Source organism: Equus quagga, chromosome 4, assembly GCF_021613505.1.
Source record: "Equus quagga isolate Etosha38 chromosome 4, UCLA_HA_Equagga_1.0, whole genome shotgun sequence".
Taxonomy (NCBI): Eukaryota; Metazoa; Chordata; class Mammalia; order Perissodactyla; family Equidae; genus Equus; species Equus quagga.
In genome coordinates, this window is record NC_060270.1 from 114,891,371 (window position 1) to 114,905,477 (window position 14,107).

Sequence of the window (14,107 nt, forward strand, 5' to 3'; positions counted from 1 at the left end):
TGATTTAATGAGGCTGTTCACATTGGTGGAATATCAACTTAACAGAGAAAAGTCTACCCAGGGCGTCCAAGTTACCAAAATGAAAATTGGCAATTGAGATGATAAGAACGTGGCTTTCTTCTGCGAAATCACTTCAGGTAACAGAGATAACATTAAATAACATACATTCTATGCACCAAGAACAATGTTTTATGTACCGAGTCTCTTATCCGTCTCTCCTAATGACTTCCCTTAGCGGGTTGTTAGTACTTGACAGCAGGTCTCCGTGCGGGGAACTTTTCTCCAATTCCACATTCAAAGGAGGTCCATCAGAGAGCATGATTGGCAATTTTCGTCATAATCTGCACATTATTAGCATCAAAATTGACGTGGCAGTTAACACTGGTGGGTTTTGATGTGCCTTTCTTCAAGTTCAAGGAAACCCCTCCAGTAGCCGGAGTTGGCAGAGCGGGTCTCAACAACGCAGCGGTGGCTTTGCAGAGGCGAAGGCGCAAGAGACATGCGTGAGAAATATGCCAAGAACCATTTTACCCGAGGAAGAGGAAAGCGAGGAGGGAAGGGAGCGAGAGGAACAGAGTTCGAACTTAGAAAAGTGTCTAAGGAAATTCTTCAGGATAATATCATTTATCTAGAGATTCAAGTATTTCCCAGATGCAGCGGAACCCGGTAGTTGGAAAAAACAGCCGAAAACGCTTCTCCCAATACTACAGCGGTCAATCTCGCCCTCCCCTTCCCTCCGTTTCCCTTTCCTTTCCTGGCCTGGCTGTGGCAACCTCATTAGCCATTACTTTTTGCATAAGACACGCAAGACAGCGTCCCAAACCAAAGATCAAAAGAGAGAACGGTGGTGCGCCGAGAGAGAGGAGGCGAGACGGCCGCCTCTTCCCACCTCGGCTTCGTCCTTCCCGGCGACGGCGGCCGCAGACCCACGGGCCTCGCGCGCGCACAGAAACACTCTCACCAACACCCGCGGCCGCCCGCGCTCTCCGTCTGCTCCCTGACCTCCTCCTCAAACCTCCATTCTCCCGCCCTCCTCGGAGAGGGCCCCTAACAAGCTCAGGCTGAGAGAAAAATGGCCACCTCCCCTCACCCTCGTTTAAAGAAAAGAAAGGATGGAAGAAAAAGAGCAGCAGGAACCTCAGGGGTGACTCTTCCTCCCGCACAAAGCATAGCGCACACCAGTCCCCGCTCTTTGTTGTGGTTCTCCGTTGCTTCTGGCCACGTGCTTCAGCCTTGTCACCCGGCCCGAGGGCTTCCAACCAGGGCCGGAGACCCCAGAAGACCAGTTTGGGGGCGGGGGGATTGTCTTCGGGGAGACCAAGAGCTCAGGACAGAGGCGGGAAGTGGGGCCTGGGCGGCGGGAAACATACTTTGAGGAAGGGAGGAGGCTGGGTAGTAAATACAAAAATAGAAAATTTGGTGAGACGCCCGCCGGGCCGTCGCGCCCCCCAAATGGGGACAGGTTCCCTTCGGCCTCGCGCTCCGGGGCGCCCCCTGGCGACAAACTTGGCAGCGGGCAGCGCGCAGAGGGCACGTGGGCGCACAGAGAGCGCGGGGGGCGCTTAGGGGACTCCCGGGCACCCTCCGAGCGGCGGGCATGGCCCCCTGGCGGCGGCGACGTAGTTATCTGGTGAGCGGCGCCTCGTCCCTCTGGTCCGGCGGGCTCACGGCGGTCTTGCTAAGCACCGCGGCTGAGTAGGGCAGGAAGCCGCTCTCCGAGCGCGGCGCCGCGGTGCTGCAGCCGAAGTCCGAGCCCCCGGCGGCCCCCGCGCCGCCCCCGCCGCCGCCGCCGCCGCCGCCGCCTCCCCCCCGGGAGCCCAGGGCCGCCGCGGCTGCTGCTGCGGCCGCCGCCGCCGACTGACTGCTGTGGCAACTGAGGCACGAGCAGGGCGCGGAGCCACCGCTGGGGGGCGCCCCGGCCGCGGCGGCCGAGGAGGCCGCAGCAGCCGCAGCGGCCGCAGCTGCCGCGGCCGAGGCCGCACTGTTGAGCCCCGCGGCGGCCGCGGGCGTCTGGTAGAGGCCCGGGTGGCGGAAGCTGCACAGCAGCTCGGGCCGCGAGTAGGGGTGCGAGAGGGCACGGAAGGTGTCCAGCGGGCGGATGGAAGTGGCGAAGGGCGAGGAGGCCGCGGCCGCTGCGCCAGAGGCCGCAGCGGCCGCGGCCGCAGCTGTGACGCCCACGTGCGGGTAGTAGTGCAGCGGCACGTGCGAGTGGAAGGGGTAGGGCAGGCTTCCGGTGGCGGCCGCGTGCGTCATCATGTAGGTGTAGAAGCTGGGGTCGGCCGGGTGCGGCCATGACATGGCCAGGCGCTGCCGCTTGTCCTTCATGCGCCGGTTCTGGAACCACACCTGCGGGGGGAGGCGCGCCGTGGACCGAGTTAGGGAGCTCCCAGTGACCCCAGCCCCGCCCTGGGCCTCCTCGCCCCTCCCGGACCTCCGAAGGGCCTGGCCTACTCCCCTCCGACCCGGCCCAGCCCCGGGTCCCCTCTGTTCTCCCAGCTGGGATAGTATGGGCGGCCGTGTAGACCGCGTGGGCACACCCTTCTCAGCGAAAAGAGTCTTCTCCCCTGTATCTGACCTCGGCAGCTCCTCGGGCTTCTGCTCCCTTACTTTCTGCTGCGTTTTCTCGTCCCAACCCAACCTTTCCTCTCCTTCCCGCCACCCACTGGTGCCCGGCCTCGCTGAGCATCCGTCTCGCAATCCCAGGATTTGCGGGGGGATTCTAGGCCGCCTTTAAGAGAGGCTGCCGCCACAGCTTTTCTAAAAGGTCGCTGCGCGAGGTCTTGAGTCCTCTGGCTGCAGGGACCTGCCCTGAGGGGCACGGGTCCGATTTTGATATTGAGGGCTGATTTTGTTGGAATCGTTTGCCTCAAATAAGTGGCGGGAGCAATATCCTCTTAAACTGGAAAGGGGACTTTTCAACCCCTCCCAACACAGTATCTAATGAAGACATCATTCGTCACAACTCCAAATTAAAGAAAGCCTGACCAAACCGAAGGGAGACTTCCACACCCCTCCCCTATCGCGTGGAGTTTCCTCTTTGCTTTTTCTAGGGTGTGGGATCCTCCGTCAATTGTTCACCAAGTCGCCCAACCTCCTGGTTCTCTCTTCCCGACGTATAATAAAATTAACCACCTAAAGATATATAAATAAGGACGATTTCGTTGCGTTTTCCCCCCAGGAGGCTGCTTTTTTCCTCGTTGCCCAGGAGGAAAATGTTTAGGAAACTACTTTCTCAACGCAATCGATTTTTAAAATACAGTATCCTTTTCTCCGTGGTGTAACGACTTATGTGAAAAATAAATCTCTCAAGATCAAGAGCAAATGCAAAGTTTCATCTCTGGTTCGAGCCAGAGGAGCGAAGACCAGCCGGCTTCGCCGCTGAGGGGAAAGTGGGCGATGGAGATGGGCGAGGACACCTGGACAGGTGCCGGACAGAATCTAGCAGAGGCGCGCGTTTGCGGCGTAGGCTCCGCCATCCCGAGGCCTTTCCAGGTCAGCCAGGCCGGCCAACACGTCGAATTTGGCAGCTGAGAAATAAATATGCCAGTTTCTTTGATGACTCTCCCCCGCGGGTTTCCAGGCCCTCAGCTAAATCTAACCACCCAGAAAGGAGAAAGGAAAAACAAAAATCAACCCAGACGTCTCGGGGGAAGCTAGAACAGGCTCGCGCTGGAATCAATACCTTGATGGTGGTTTCGGGCAGGTTGAGCGCAGCGGCCAGCTCGCACCGGCGGGGCCGCGACACATAGTTCTCCCGGTAAAACTCCTTCTCCAGGCGCGCGATCTGCTCGCGGGTGAACGCCGTGCGGTAGCGCCGCACCTGATCCGCGCCAGAGCTGGAGCCGCCCAGCGCCGCGCTCCCGCCGCCGCCGCCTCCATGCAGGCTGCCGAGGCCGGAGCCCGACGCAGATGTCGTCGTGCCCCCGGCCGAGCTGCTCTCCGCGTACCCTGGCAAACAAACGGCCGACAGAGCAGGAGTCACTGTTGGGCCAACATCCTCACGCTGGGGCTGCGCGCGGATGGGGGAAGCCGCGAGAGGAAGGCGAGGTGCTGCCTGAATTGATGGGGTCTGTCATGCTTACAAATTGCTGCCGTTAATGGAATCAATAAAGTTTGGGGAGCCCTTCATAACCAAATAATAGGAACTTAATTAGGGAGGGTTTTTTTTTCCCCCCCCAATAATTGGAAAATTTCAACTCAGGAGGAAAATTGGCCAAGGGAAAATGTCTATATCCAGGCGCCGTTTGGGAAGTTCTGGATTCGCCATGGTCTGGAGACGGCAGGGCGGCTTTCTGTACGGCTTCTAAGCTTCGACAGTCTTTTGGGTTTGGTTAAAAATATTTTGATTCCAAAGACAGCAGCAGCTCAAACGGGAACCTTAAGGGCACTACTTTCAACCCGCTTTCTCCTGCTGACCCAAGCGGGTCTCCCAGAGGCGCCCAGAGAGGCTCCCTACAACTTACTCAGAATGCCCCATCCAGTTGGCCTTGGAGGCTTGGAGGCAGCGGAGTTCAGAGCGGCTGCCAGGGAACCCTTCCCCTAGCGCGACTCAGCGGCTGGTTAGGGGCGGTCGGCTCGCACGGGCTTTTAGACCGGCGCGCGGAAACGTTTTCTAGGACTCAAGAGGGAGGGTAGGCGGCTGGCCGGGCCTGGAGCCCCAGGCCTGCGCCTCGCTGGGAGGCTCAAGGAGCAGAAGCAGGGGGCACGGTCCCACGCCTGCGTCCCGCCCCCGCCTGAGCCAGCTGGGTGCAGCTTGCTTTCGGAGGGTCTGAGAGGGGCAAAGGCACCAGGAAGGGCCGGCAGGGGCAGCGGAGGAACAGGGAGGAAGGGACTGGAGAACGCGGCGCCGGAGGCACCATTACCTTTGCCATTGTTTTCCTTGAGCGGCGCGGCGCCGAGGCCGCCGGGGGAGCGCAGCGCCGAGCAGCCCACCTCCACGTCGCTGCTCATGTCCGTTTCGGCGGCCGCCTCTGAATAATGGCCCGGCTTTTTGCGGCCCTCGGTGGCGGAGGAGATTTCGGAGGAGACGGTGCTTTCGCTGCCGGGATGCTGCAGGTTGAACAAAGTGTCTATTTCGAATTTGCCCTTGGCAGGGAGGTCTCCCAGAGCGCCGTGCAGTGGGGCGGACGGCAGGCGCGGGCTGAGGCGAGCCGGGTGCTGCGAATTTTCCAGGGCCTCGAGTACAGCATTGCCAGCCGAGTCCGACAAATTGGAGAACCTCTTGCCGGCCGTGGGGCTGTGCAGCCCTCTCTCCATCAGAATCATCTCTTTTCTTATTCTTTCCATCATCTCAGCTTTCTAAAAAATGTCACAGTGGCCCGGCCGTCCCGTCCTAATGATGGGCTGCGCCTAGGGCTAATTCTCATTCAGCCCCAGCGAGCGCCTCTAAATATTATTATCTCTTTTGGAAGGAGGCGGAAAAATTGTGGGATGCCAGAGCGAGGGAATGACTGGTCAAAATGACCCATACATCCTTCCGAGCCCGAGATGTCATTCATCAAAAAGTAGCGCTCGCTCGTCATTAAGGTACGAATGACGCCGTTCGAATAATCATTTATTGTAACAGGTTTATAAGCAAATAAATACACGCTCCTGTCAGTGGGTAATGAAGGCGGCTTCAGAGCAGACAAATAGATCCAGGTAGGAGGCGAGAAGAGACAAGAAGTGAGGAGGAAGGCTCCGGTCCTTTGCCCGCTCAGAGCCGGTTCTGCTCGCCCGGGGGTTTGGCCTCGGGGGTGAAATTGACAGTCTGATTAATAGAGCGCGCCGCGGCACATTTCCCCCTTCATTTAGGGGCATCATTACGCTCTCAGTTTGCTGGGTTGCCCCTTAGGTCCTAATCATGCAGCGCCTTCCTCATTTTTCCTCGGACACAGATACGTGTTAAATAATAGATAATGCTTTGATTTTCCAGAGTAGGTCGTCGGGAAGTTTTTTTTTTTTTTTACATTTACAAGCGGGAGGGGGTGGGGGGGGACAAGGGGGAGGATGTAGGGAGAGTTGCGTAAGGAGAAGACCTTGCGCTCCTGTCTGAATTACTTATCTTTCGAATTTCAGAACCAAGTATGTATTTTATTTAACAAATAGAACGCCGAGTTCTCTCTCTCCCCCACTTCTTTGCCTCAGCCTGGCTGCTCTCCTCCCAGTCCAGCAGAGAGAGAGAGAGAGAGAGAGAGAGAAATATCTCAGAGTTTTGAAAGCACTTTAGTGCTACGTGGCTGGGGAGGTGTGTTGGGCCCGTGCCTCCAAACGGAAATCATTAGGTCCTCTCTGATTTTTTAACACCGTTTGCAGAGTGAGTTCTGAACTTGAAGTCCCGGATTTTCTACTTCTATAATCCTGCTGATGAATAGGCTTCTCGCCTATGCATTTTCCCTGGGGGAAATGAACTCGGCTGGACGATTTCATAGCAGAATTCGACAGCTAACTTTAAACACAGTCGCGATTTACAGCGCCATATGGGCTGCCCCAAATCCACTTTTTACGTTGCCAGCTTTCCCCCTCCCTCCTCAAATCGAATTATTCATGGCAAAGTTGCCGGCTTCGAGGTCAAGGGAGGAAAGAAGAGACTTAGCCTCCTTCCCCTACCATCCCGCTGCCCTCCCTTCCCGACTCTGCCCTTCTCCCTTCCCTCCTTCCCTACGCCCTCCCCCACCCCAGCCCCAGCCCCAGCCCCAGCCTCTTACCTGCCGCCCCGGGTAGTCCCCGTGCTGTGTTCGGGCGCGGAGAGTCGCGGACCAGCCTTGCTGCTGCTCTTCTTCGCGGCCTGAGCTTGGCGGCTGAGGCTCTTGGCGATAACTTTGATGGTCATAATGACGCCGGTGGCAACCATTTTAAAGAAGATCAATCTTCACCCAAGGCCGTTGCGCGTCTCCTCCCGCGCTTGCGCCCCACCCTGCCCAGACCCCCAATGTACTGTGCCGGCCGGCCGCCAGCAGCCCAAGGGGCGAGATCCTCGGCCACCAGCGGGGACAGGAGAGGAGAGGGACAGGACGCGGAGGTCCGGCCTGCGAGCTTCCGAAGCAGCCGACAGACCCTGGCAATCTGGGCGCTGGGCGCGGGTCCTGCATCCCCGCCTCAGCGCCAACCCAGACCCCAACCCAAGCCCCCCCTTTCCTCCCTGCTGCCACACCCAGCACATCGGGGTATGTAAGGGGCAAACCCGTGATCTATTTGCCCATCTCTCTGTTGGCGCTTTCCTTTTAACCTTGGACCCGCTGGGGGCGCGTCAGGAATGTAAGGGGAGGCGAGGTGTGAAGTGTATTTATATACATTTATACACATAGTCAATGCCAAAAGTTTCTCTCCTGTTCCCATCGGCGCCAACTTATTTCAACAACGCGAGCTTTGCTTAGAAAATCAATTCCACCTCTTTAAAGTAATAAACGGAATTTTTCCCCAAAGTGAGAAATGGAAAGCTGGATAGGCACGCAGTGGCTGGGGAGGTGAGAGAGGGGACACAGAGTGGGCGTCGGGAACCCGGAGGAGGACTTGACCTGGCGTCCACCTCTGCCCCTGCCCCAGAGGCCATCCTACTCCAAGCACTATGAGCCCTCCTCGCGCCGGCTTTCTGGCCATTAATGCGCTCAGAGCTCAGCTTTGTGGATGCCCCCACCTCTCCTTCCCTGCTCCACAGTCAGGGAGCCCAACTCCGCCACTCCTGGCAGGCCGCGCCCAGCGAAAGGCAATCGCTGTCCCAGAAACCTGGGAAGGGTACCCCCCGCCAGTCCCTCTTGCTTTGGGGACTGAATAGGACACCTCGGTCCAGGACCCGCTCTGTGGGGGGCCAAGGCCTTGGCGGGAGATGGAACCCGGCGGAGGCGCGACCGGGCGGAAGTCGCAGATGTCTTTATTGCTGTCGTTTGGCGCCCCCGTCTGTTTTCCTCGCGGTTTCGGCGGCTGTGAGCAGCTTTCAGTCGCAGAAGCCGCCGCTGGGGGCTGGAGCGCAAACGGCGATTCCTTTCTCCTTGCAGCCGGTGGGTCTCTCACTTCCTCCCTTCATCTGGGACCCCGCGCCTCTGGTCCCAAAGCCTGCGCCAAACCCGACCTTAGTCTGTTGAAGAAGGGAAAACACCATTTCTCGGCGACACCTTTATTCATTAGTGGTTTTGAAAACTATTTTGCGCCTTTTAAATAACATTGATATTGCGTATTCTAGCATGTTTATTACGTATATTCAAGACCATGTCAGGGAAACTACTCACAGTAAAAGACTCCTATAATTTTTCACTAAACTGAAGTTAGCAGACAGTGTTTCACGGGAGACAGTGAACATTCCATTACAATATTTAATGCCTCTTTATTCAGATTCTACACCTACTGGTAGTATATTGACCAACATATGTAGCTTTTGCTCTGAAATTACAAGTGCTTTTTACATATATTATCTCCTCTAAAGCTCACAGCAACTCCAGAGATGGGTTCTATTATCCCTTTTTCAGAGGTGGGACACCTTCCACGTAGGGAGGTTGGAGGACTTGCTCAGGATTTTAAACTTGTCTCTGATAATATCCAAGCTGTAATATATTTAAAGCTTTAGGCAGCATTTTTAGTTGATTTTCTCATTTTGCATATGTCTTCTTTAAATACGGGCCTACCTCAACAAATTTGAGCCTGGATAAGGGTAGTGAGATCAACACGGTTCTGCTGGTGATTATTAATGAAATACCCAAATGGTGCACCTCTCACAGAATGCTCAGGCGGAGGCTGGGAACAGGCCTGTGAAAATGTCCCCGGTTTTAGACGCAGCCTCGGGGCCATGAAGGCCTCCTAACCAATACCAAGATACAAGACTCCTTCAAAAAGACAAGAATCCAATCCATGCCCTCGTGGTTTGGCAGGAATTTTTAAGATGCATTGGGGGTGAGGGTGCGGGAAGGATTTTCTCCAAATGGACTGAAAAGCACTTTCTGCTCTATAGGAGAAATTACATGAAAGAGGCCTAATTTGTTGTTGTTGTTGTTAGGCCTCCAGACTAAATATTTGTTTCTGAGCAGCGGCGGGTCCTCCGAGGTGAAGTGATAAACACTTTTGGCCTTCGACTGAAGGTAATAAAAATTTGTCCAGGCCGCCGGGGAGGAGGGGCGCCGGTAAACCCGGAGTTGCGGCGGAGACGCGCGTCCACGAGGTCTGGCTCCCATCTTTCGCGCCAACGGTTCCGGGGCCCTGGGGCCAAAACCGCCCGGGCCCGCGTCGGGACAGAAGCTCGCTCAAGGACTGGGGCCGCTGGGTGTGGTGGGACAGCAGGACGGCTAGAGCCCGGACTGCCCACCCCGGGCACATTTTCTTTAGGGTAAGTGATGTCCCCACGGCTCGGAGGTTTCGGTTTATAAGGGGAGATGCAGATTTGGCGACTCCAGGCTGACTCAGTACTGGCAACTTTTTGCTGCCATCCCCCGGCTGGCGGGCGTCGCGCGCTCTGTCTCTTCTGGGCCTCTCTGGCTGCTTCTATTTCTCCTTCTCCTTCCTCCTGCAATCCTGCGCCCCACCAGGGATGGCCATGGGTAGGGAGTGGGGGTTGGGAAGTGGGGAATGGGAGGGGTACTTTCTCCCTGGACTCTGGGCTACCCAGACCCGCTGCTTGCCTGAAGCTCGTGCGCCCTCAGACGTGACAGGAGAACTTGCAGGGACATCTAGCGCCAGGCTTGGGGAACTGCGCGCCGCCCAGCGGGGAAGCGAAGCCTGAGCCCGGGCCGCTCCGCCTCCCTCCCTTCGCCGCCCGCCCCGCCTGCCCCTACGCGGTTAGGCATTTCCCTGACCTTCATCCCTTCGCCCTGCCCGTGACCACACGCGGACTCCCCAGAGACAGAGGGCTCTGCAGGAGAGAGAGAGAGAGACATTTGTTTTCTTTCATCTCGAAGGGCGGACAGAGTGAGCACTTAGTGGACCTTAGTTAACAATGATATTGCTAGAGAAGTATATCTCGAGGACAATGTCACACCTGGAGATGTCCGACAAAACAGCAGACAATTGTTGGCGGTCCCAGCTTTTGTTTTGGGAAAAAAGCAACAAGTTAGCTGGTCCTCCGGCTCTGGGCCCACCCTCCGGCGCCGCCTTCGCAGTGAGATCAGGACTTCTCGGAGAGAGAAGCCCCTCGCTGTGTTTAATTCCCGCCAGGATTGGAGGCGTTCTCTCCATCCCAAACAAGGGCCCGCTGCCCTGCGGGAGGCAAACCTGGTTTTGCCAAATAGCACTTCGGGTTTGGAGAGAGGTTTTTGTTGTTGTTGTTGCAAACAATTTACATTTAATAAAACCTAATTGTGTTGTTAAATCCAAACGGACTACATCTCAGACATAGAAAGTGCCCAAACTCCGGATTCCACCGTCTGGCTTTCCTGGAGACCCCTTTCTTCACCCTGGGTTTGTTTTTTTAATCCTTTTGATATCTCCAGCCTGAGTGAAACTGGGTATTGCCTCCAGAGGGAAAATTAGCTCCAAAGTTGGCAGCACACAGTCTTGGTTAAGAACACTATCCAGCCAGTTCCGCTCGATCTAAGACTTTACTTTGGAATTAAGACTTTATTTCTACACTGAATTTTTGGCTTCTTACAAGTTAATTAGGAGGGTATCCTGCACTTCCTGGTGCGGCAATCAAGGAAAACACTTTCAAAGGAGTCCCCGGGACCCCCCTCTGATAGCACCCTGCGATTGTTGTCCTGGCCCTAATGGCCAACGATTATGTGGTTAATTGAGCTCATTGCTGTCTTGGCAAGCAGAGGAACTTATATTCTTCAATAAATCTAAATCGCATCCTGCATCTACCCATTCCAGAACCCAGGACAGGGACATGATTGGAAAGATCATCTGCCAGGAGGAAAGAAGAGAATGTGACTTGGAGAACACTGATTCCCAAAAAGAGTGCTCGGGCTGGGAAAGCAGGGAGAAGAGCAAGTAATGGGACAGGCAGAGCTGATCTGATTCTCTCTCCGGTAGAGACTTTGGGCAATGAGGGCTATCCTGAGTTTCCACCAAAACCAAGAAAGGTGACAAAACTGGTTTCACTGAATAACACATCAACGTTTGGAGAAATTTCTGGTTGCAAAAGATTCTCATTTAACAAAGACCATTTCTGTTGTTAAAGCCCCAACATAACACACCCACACACAAACACAAGTCTGTGCTCCTGGCCAGTTAAATAAAATTATTCCCATTCAGTTTAAACCTGAAATCAGCTTGGACACAGGATATACAAGCTAAATGAAATGTTTCTGCAAATTCAGCTTGAAAATTCCTCCCATACCTACCACCCTTGGTGTGTCGTCTTAGTTCATAAACAAAGCAGCCCTGACTGCCTGGTACTTAAACACAGCCCTATGATTCAATAACAGCTGTTGCCCTAGGGTGCTGGGTTTAGGGACCCTCACAGGGTCCAGTCAGAGCCTCTTTCCTTAGGGGAATCCCTTCCCCCAGGGCCAGAACCCTGAAGGGTGAGCTGGAAGCAGGTTAAGCCACAGGATAGCAAGAGGCAATGCTCCTTATTGTGCAAACCCTCCCTGGTCTCTGAACACTCACTAGGATGGGCAGAGAAACCCCAAGCCCTATGATAGTCCCACAAGCCAAGTGAAGGACAGGGCCACCATTGAGAAGTGCCTTTCAACCAGAGCACTAATTCAGACTTTCTTCCAGTCCTGCACAACTTAATTTGCTGCACGGAAAACTAAGCCAAAAGTGAAGGGCTGTCAGAAATCAGCAAAACTTGACAAGTTCTTTCTTCCTATCTTAATTTCACTTTGTTCATTTTTTTTATTACATCGGTCATTAAAATATATTTATCAGATAGAAAATGGCACAGAAGTTTCAGGGCACAAAATCAGAGAGATATTTAGTTTTAACAGACTGAAAGTTCGTTGGTTCCAGTTATGTCTTAGAAATATTTCAATGAATTTGTTTTTTGAGGTCACAGAAAAAAATTTAAAAGTATCTCCATGTTTTCTCCTTCTGAGAAAAAGAAAGGGAAATGAAAAATAAGAGCATTTCAGGGCGGCATCCCATGATTCGTTTGGTACCAAAATTGTTGGGTAAAGAGGACCCAGCCCAACTCTTCCAAAAAGTAAGCAACTTTGTCACCTGTCCCTGACTGGTGTTTTTAAAATGCCAATCCAGCTCTCCTTACTAACTTTTGTTATCTTCTCTCAAGTAGCCAAAATTGTTCTCACCAGCAATCTTCTATTCCCTACGATTTTCTGCAGAGGCTTAGCCATCCCCCCCCCCCCCCACCGCCATCTCAAATTTGATCATGAACACGTCTAGGACTTCAAAAAGGTCAAATTCTCCTGCTTTTCCTTTCCAGTGCCCCTCTCATAACTTTCCCCTTTATTTGAGCCTTTTATGGTTACTGCATTTTGCGTGTCAACACTCTCAACACCAGCAGCCCACCCTGCAATGCCAGGCCAGACAAGAGGGTCTCCCTGGCTCTTCTACTTGCCCCATCCAGCTCCTGTCTTGGGTCGAGGAACAGCGGGGTAGGTGACTAGCTGGCCTCAGGAATCACAGGCTCAGGAGAGCAATTTTCTTGGAGATGGGCTGGCCTGGGGAGTTGATACTACAGAACCAAATGGGCTTACTCTGAGGGCTGCCAGAGCCACCCCAGCACCCTCGGCTCATTGAATGTAATGTTGCTTCTAAGTTGGAGCCTTAAATTCACCTCAGGACTCACACGAGCCCCCCATTAATGGCTAAGATGGAGGATGGTGGGCTGGGGCTCTATGGCTGAGGAATGGCAGGAAGGGATGAGGAGGGGCCAGGGCTGTGATCCCTGACACCCTGGCGGGCTTCCTGGAGCCCATTCTACCTCCTCGAAGTCAGACTCGGTTGCTGGTTGCTCTCGGCTGCTATTCTCATAAGCCCCAACTTTGCTTGGAAAAACTGCCTTCTTAATTTGCCTCTCTCACTTCTCTGTAGTTAGCTTGGAAAAGAAAGCGAAACAAAGGTCCCTGGGAAAGTGAAGTTTTCAATTAATTGGTGTGAGTAACAGGCGGGGGTGGGTGGTGGCTGCAAAATGCAAGGGGCCGGTCGGCTGCAGGAGAAGCGCAGTAGTTTCGTGGCGGCGGCGGAGTGGCTTTCTCTCGGCCCACTCCATTCGGTCCTTCTGCGGGCCGCGGAGGCTGCGCCAGGGCTGGGGAGCCCAGCTCAGGAGGAGTGTAGAGGCGAATAGCGTGGACCAGGCATCTGGACTTTTCTCGCTGGGGCATACCGTCAGGTTCGCCGCTCCCAAGCCAGGTCTTTTCGTCTGCTTGATTTACTTGTAAGTCTCCGCGCCCGGCCCCAAGGTCACTTCGTGGGTATTTTCCAACGGACAGCGTGTGGGGATAGGAAAGATCTGCTCCAATTTGTCTTAATTCGGAGGATCCCCTGGAATAACATGCGTGAAATGCCTTGGCCCCGTAGCAAGGTAAGGAAGATTAGCTCCTCCGGGTTTGGAGTCTAGGTCAGCTAATCCGAGGGATTAAGCAACAGGATCAAAAATCGGTCTGTTTTCACCTCATTCTAACCATCTCTGTCCTTCGCCTTCACGTAGTTGTGCAGCTCGGGGAGCCGAGGAGAGGTGGCAAAAGCAGCCGTGGCCGAGACAAGGCGCAGGCCTCGGCGCCCGCCTCAGTCGCAGACAGGGCCTAGGATGGGCGGTCGCGCAATCAGCTCGTGGGGGTGGCTGCGGCGCAAACGCCTGGGTCCGGGGGAGGGCGGGAAGGGGAGGTGGGCTGCGCAAGGGGCAGAGGAGGGGTGGGGGCTGGGGAGGGGTGGGGGCCGGGGTGGGTGGGTCTGGCGGGGCCCAGGCCAGGAGCCAGGCTCTCCCGCGCCCCCACCCCCACGTGGCCCCGCGCAGCCAATGGCACAGCCTGGAGCGGGAGCCCTCGGGGAGGGAGGCGGCCCCCCGACCGGCCCAGGCCCCCTCCCAACCTGAACTTCGTTTTTATAAACGTCCCGCGATGAGCTAACCTGTTGGAGGGCGGGCGGGCGGGAGGCGGGAGGCTCGCGGAGGGAGAGAGGGCGAGAGGAAGAGGGCGGGAGCGAGAGACCGAGAGAGAAAGGAGAGGAGGGAGGAGGCGCGCCGCGCCATGGTGTCCTGCGCGGGGCCGGGGCCAGGGCCAGGGCCGGGCCAGGCCGGGCC

At 55.4% G+C, this 14,107-nt stretch overlaps 1 protein-coding gene across 1 annotated transcript; it reads right to left on the reverse strand.

Annotated features, from left to right (window-relative positions):
• Nucleotides 1–1,623: 1,623 nt before the first annotated feature.
• Nucleotides 1,624–5,289, reverse strand: EVX2 (even-skipped homeobox 2). Its single transcript, XM_046658011.1, has 3 exons — nt 4,863–5,289; nt 3,683–3,948; nt 1,624–2,346 (listed from the first exon to the last, which is right to left on the reverse strand). Exons 1-3 carry the CDS (start codon nt 5,287–5,289, stop codon nt 1,624–1,626), a joined length of 1,416 nt encoding a protein of 471 aa, XP_046513967.1.
• Between the last annotated feature and the right edge of the window lie 8,818 nt (nt 5,290–14,107).

Excerpts from the sequence above, each read along its gene's own strand:
- EVX2 (XM_046658011.1), bottom strand. The coding sequence starts at position 5,289 with ATGATGGAAAGAATAAGAAAAGAGATGATTCTGATGGAGAGAGGGCTG. Across the intron at positions 3,949-4,862 it reads CAAGGAAAACAATGGCAAAG|GGTACGCGGAGAGCAGCTCG; the intron begins GTAATGGTGCCT and ends TTTGTTTGCCAG. Across the intron at positions 2,347-3,682 it reads TGCCCGAAACCACCATCAAG|GTGTGGTTCCAGAACCGGCG; the intron begins GTATTGATTCCA and ends CTCCCCCCGCAG.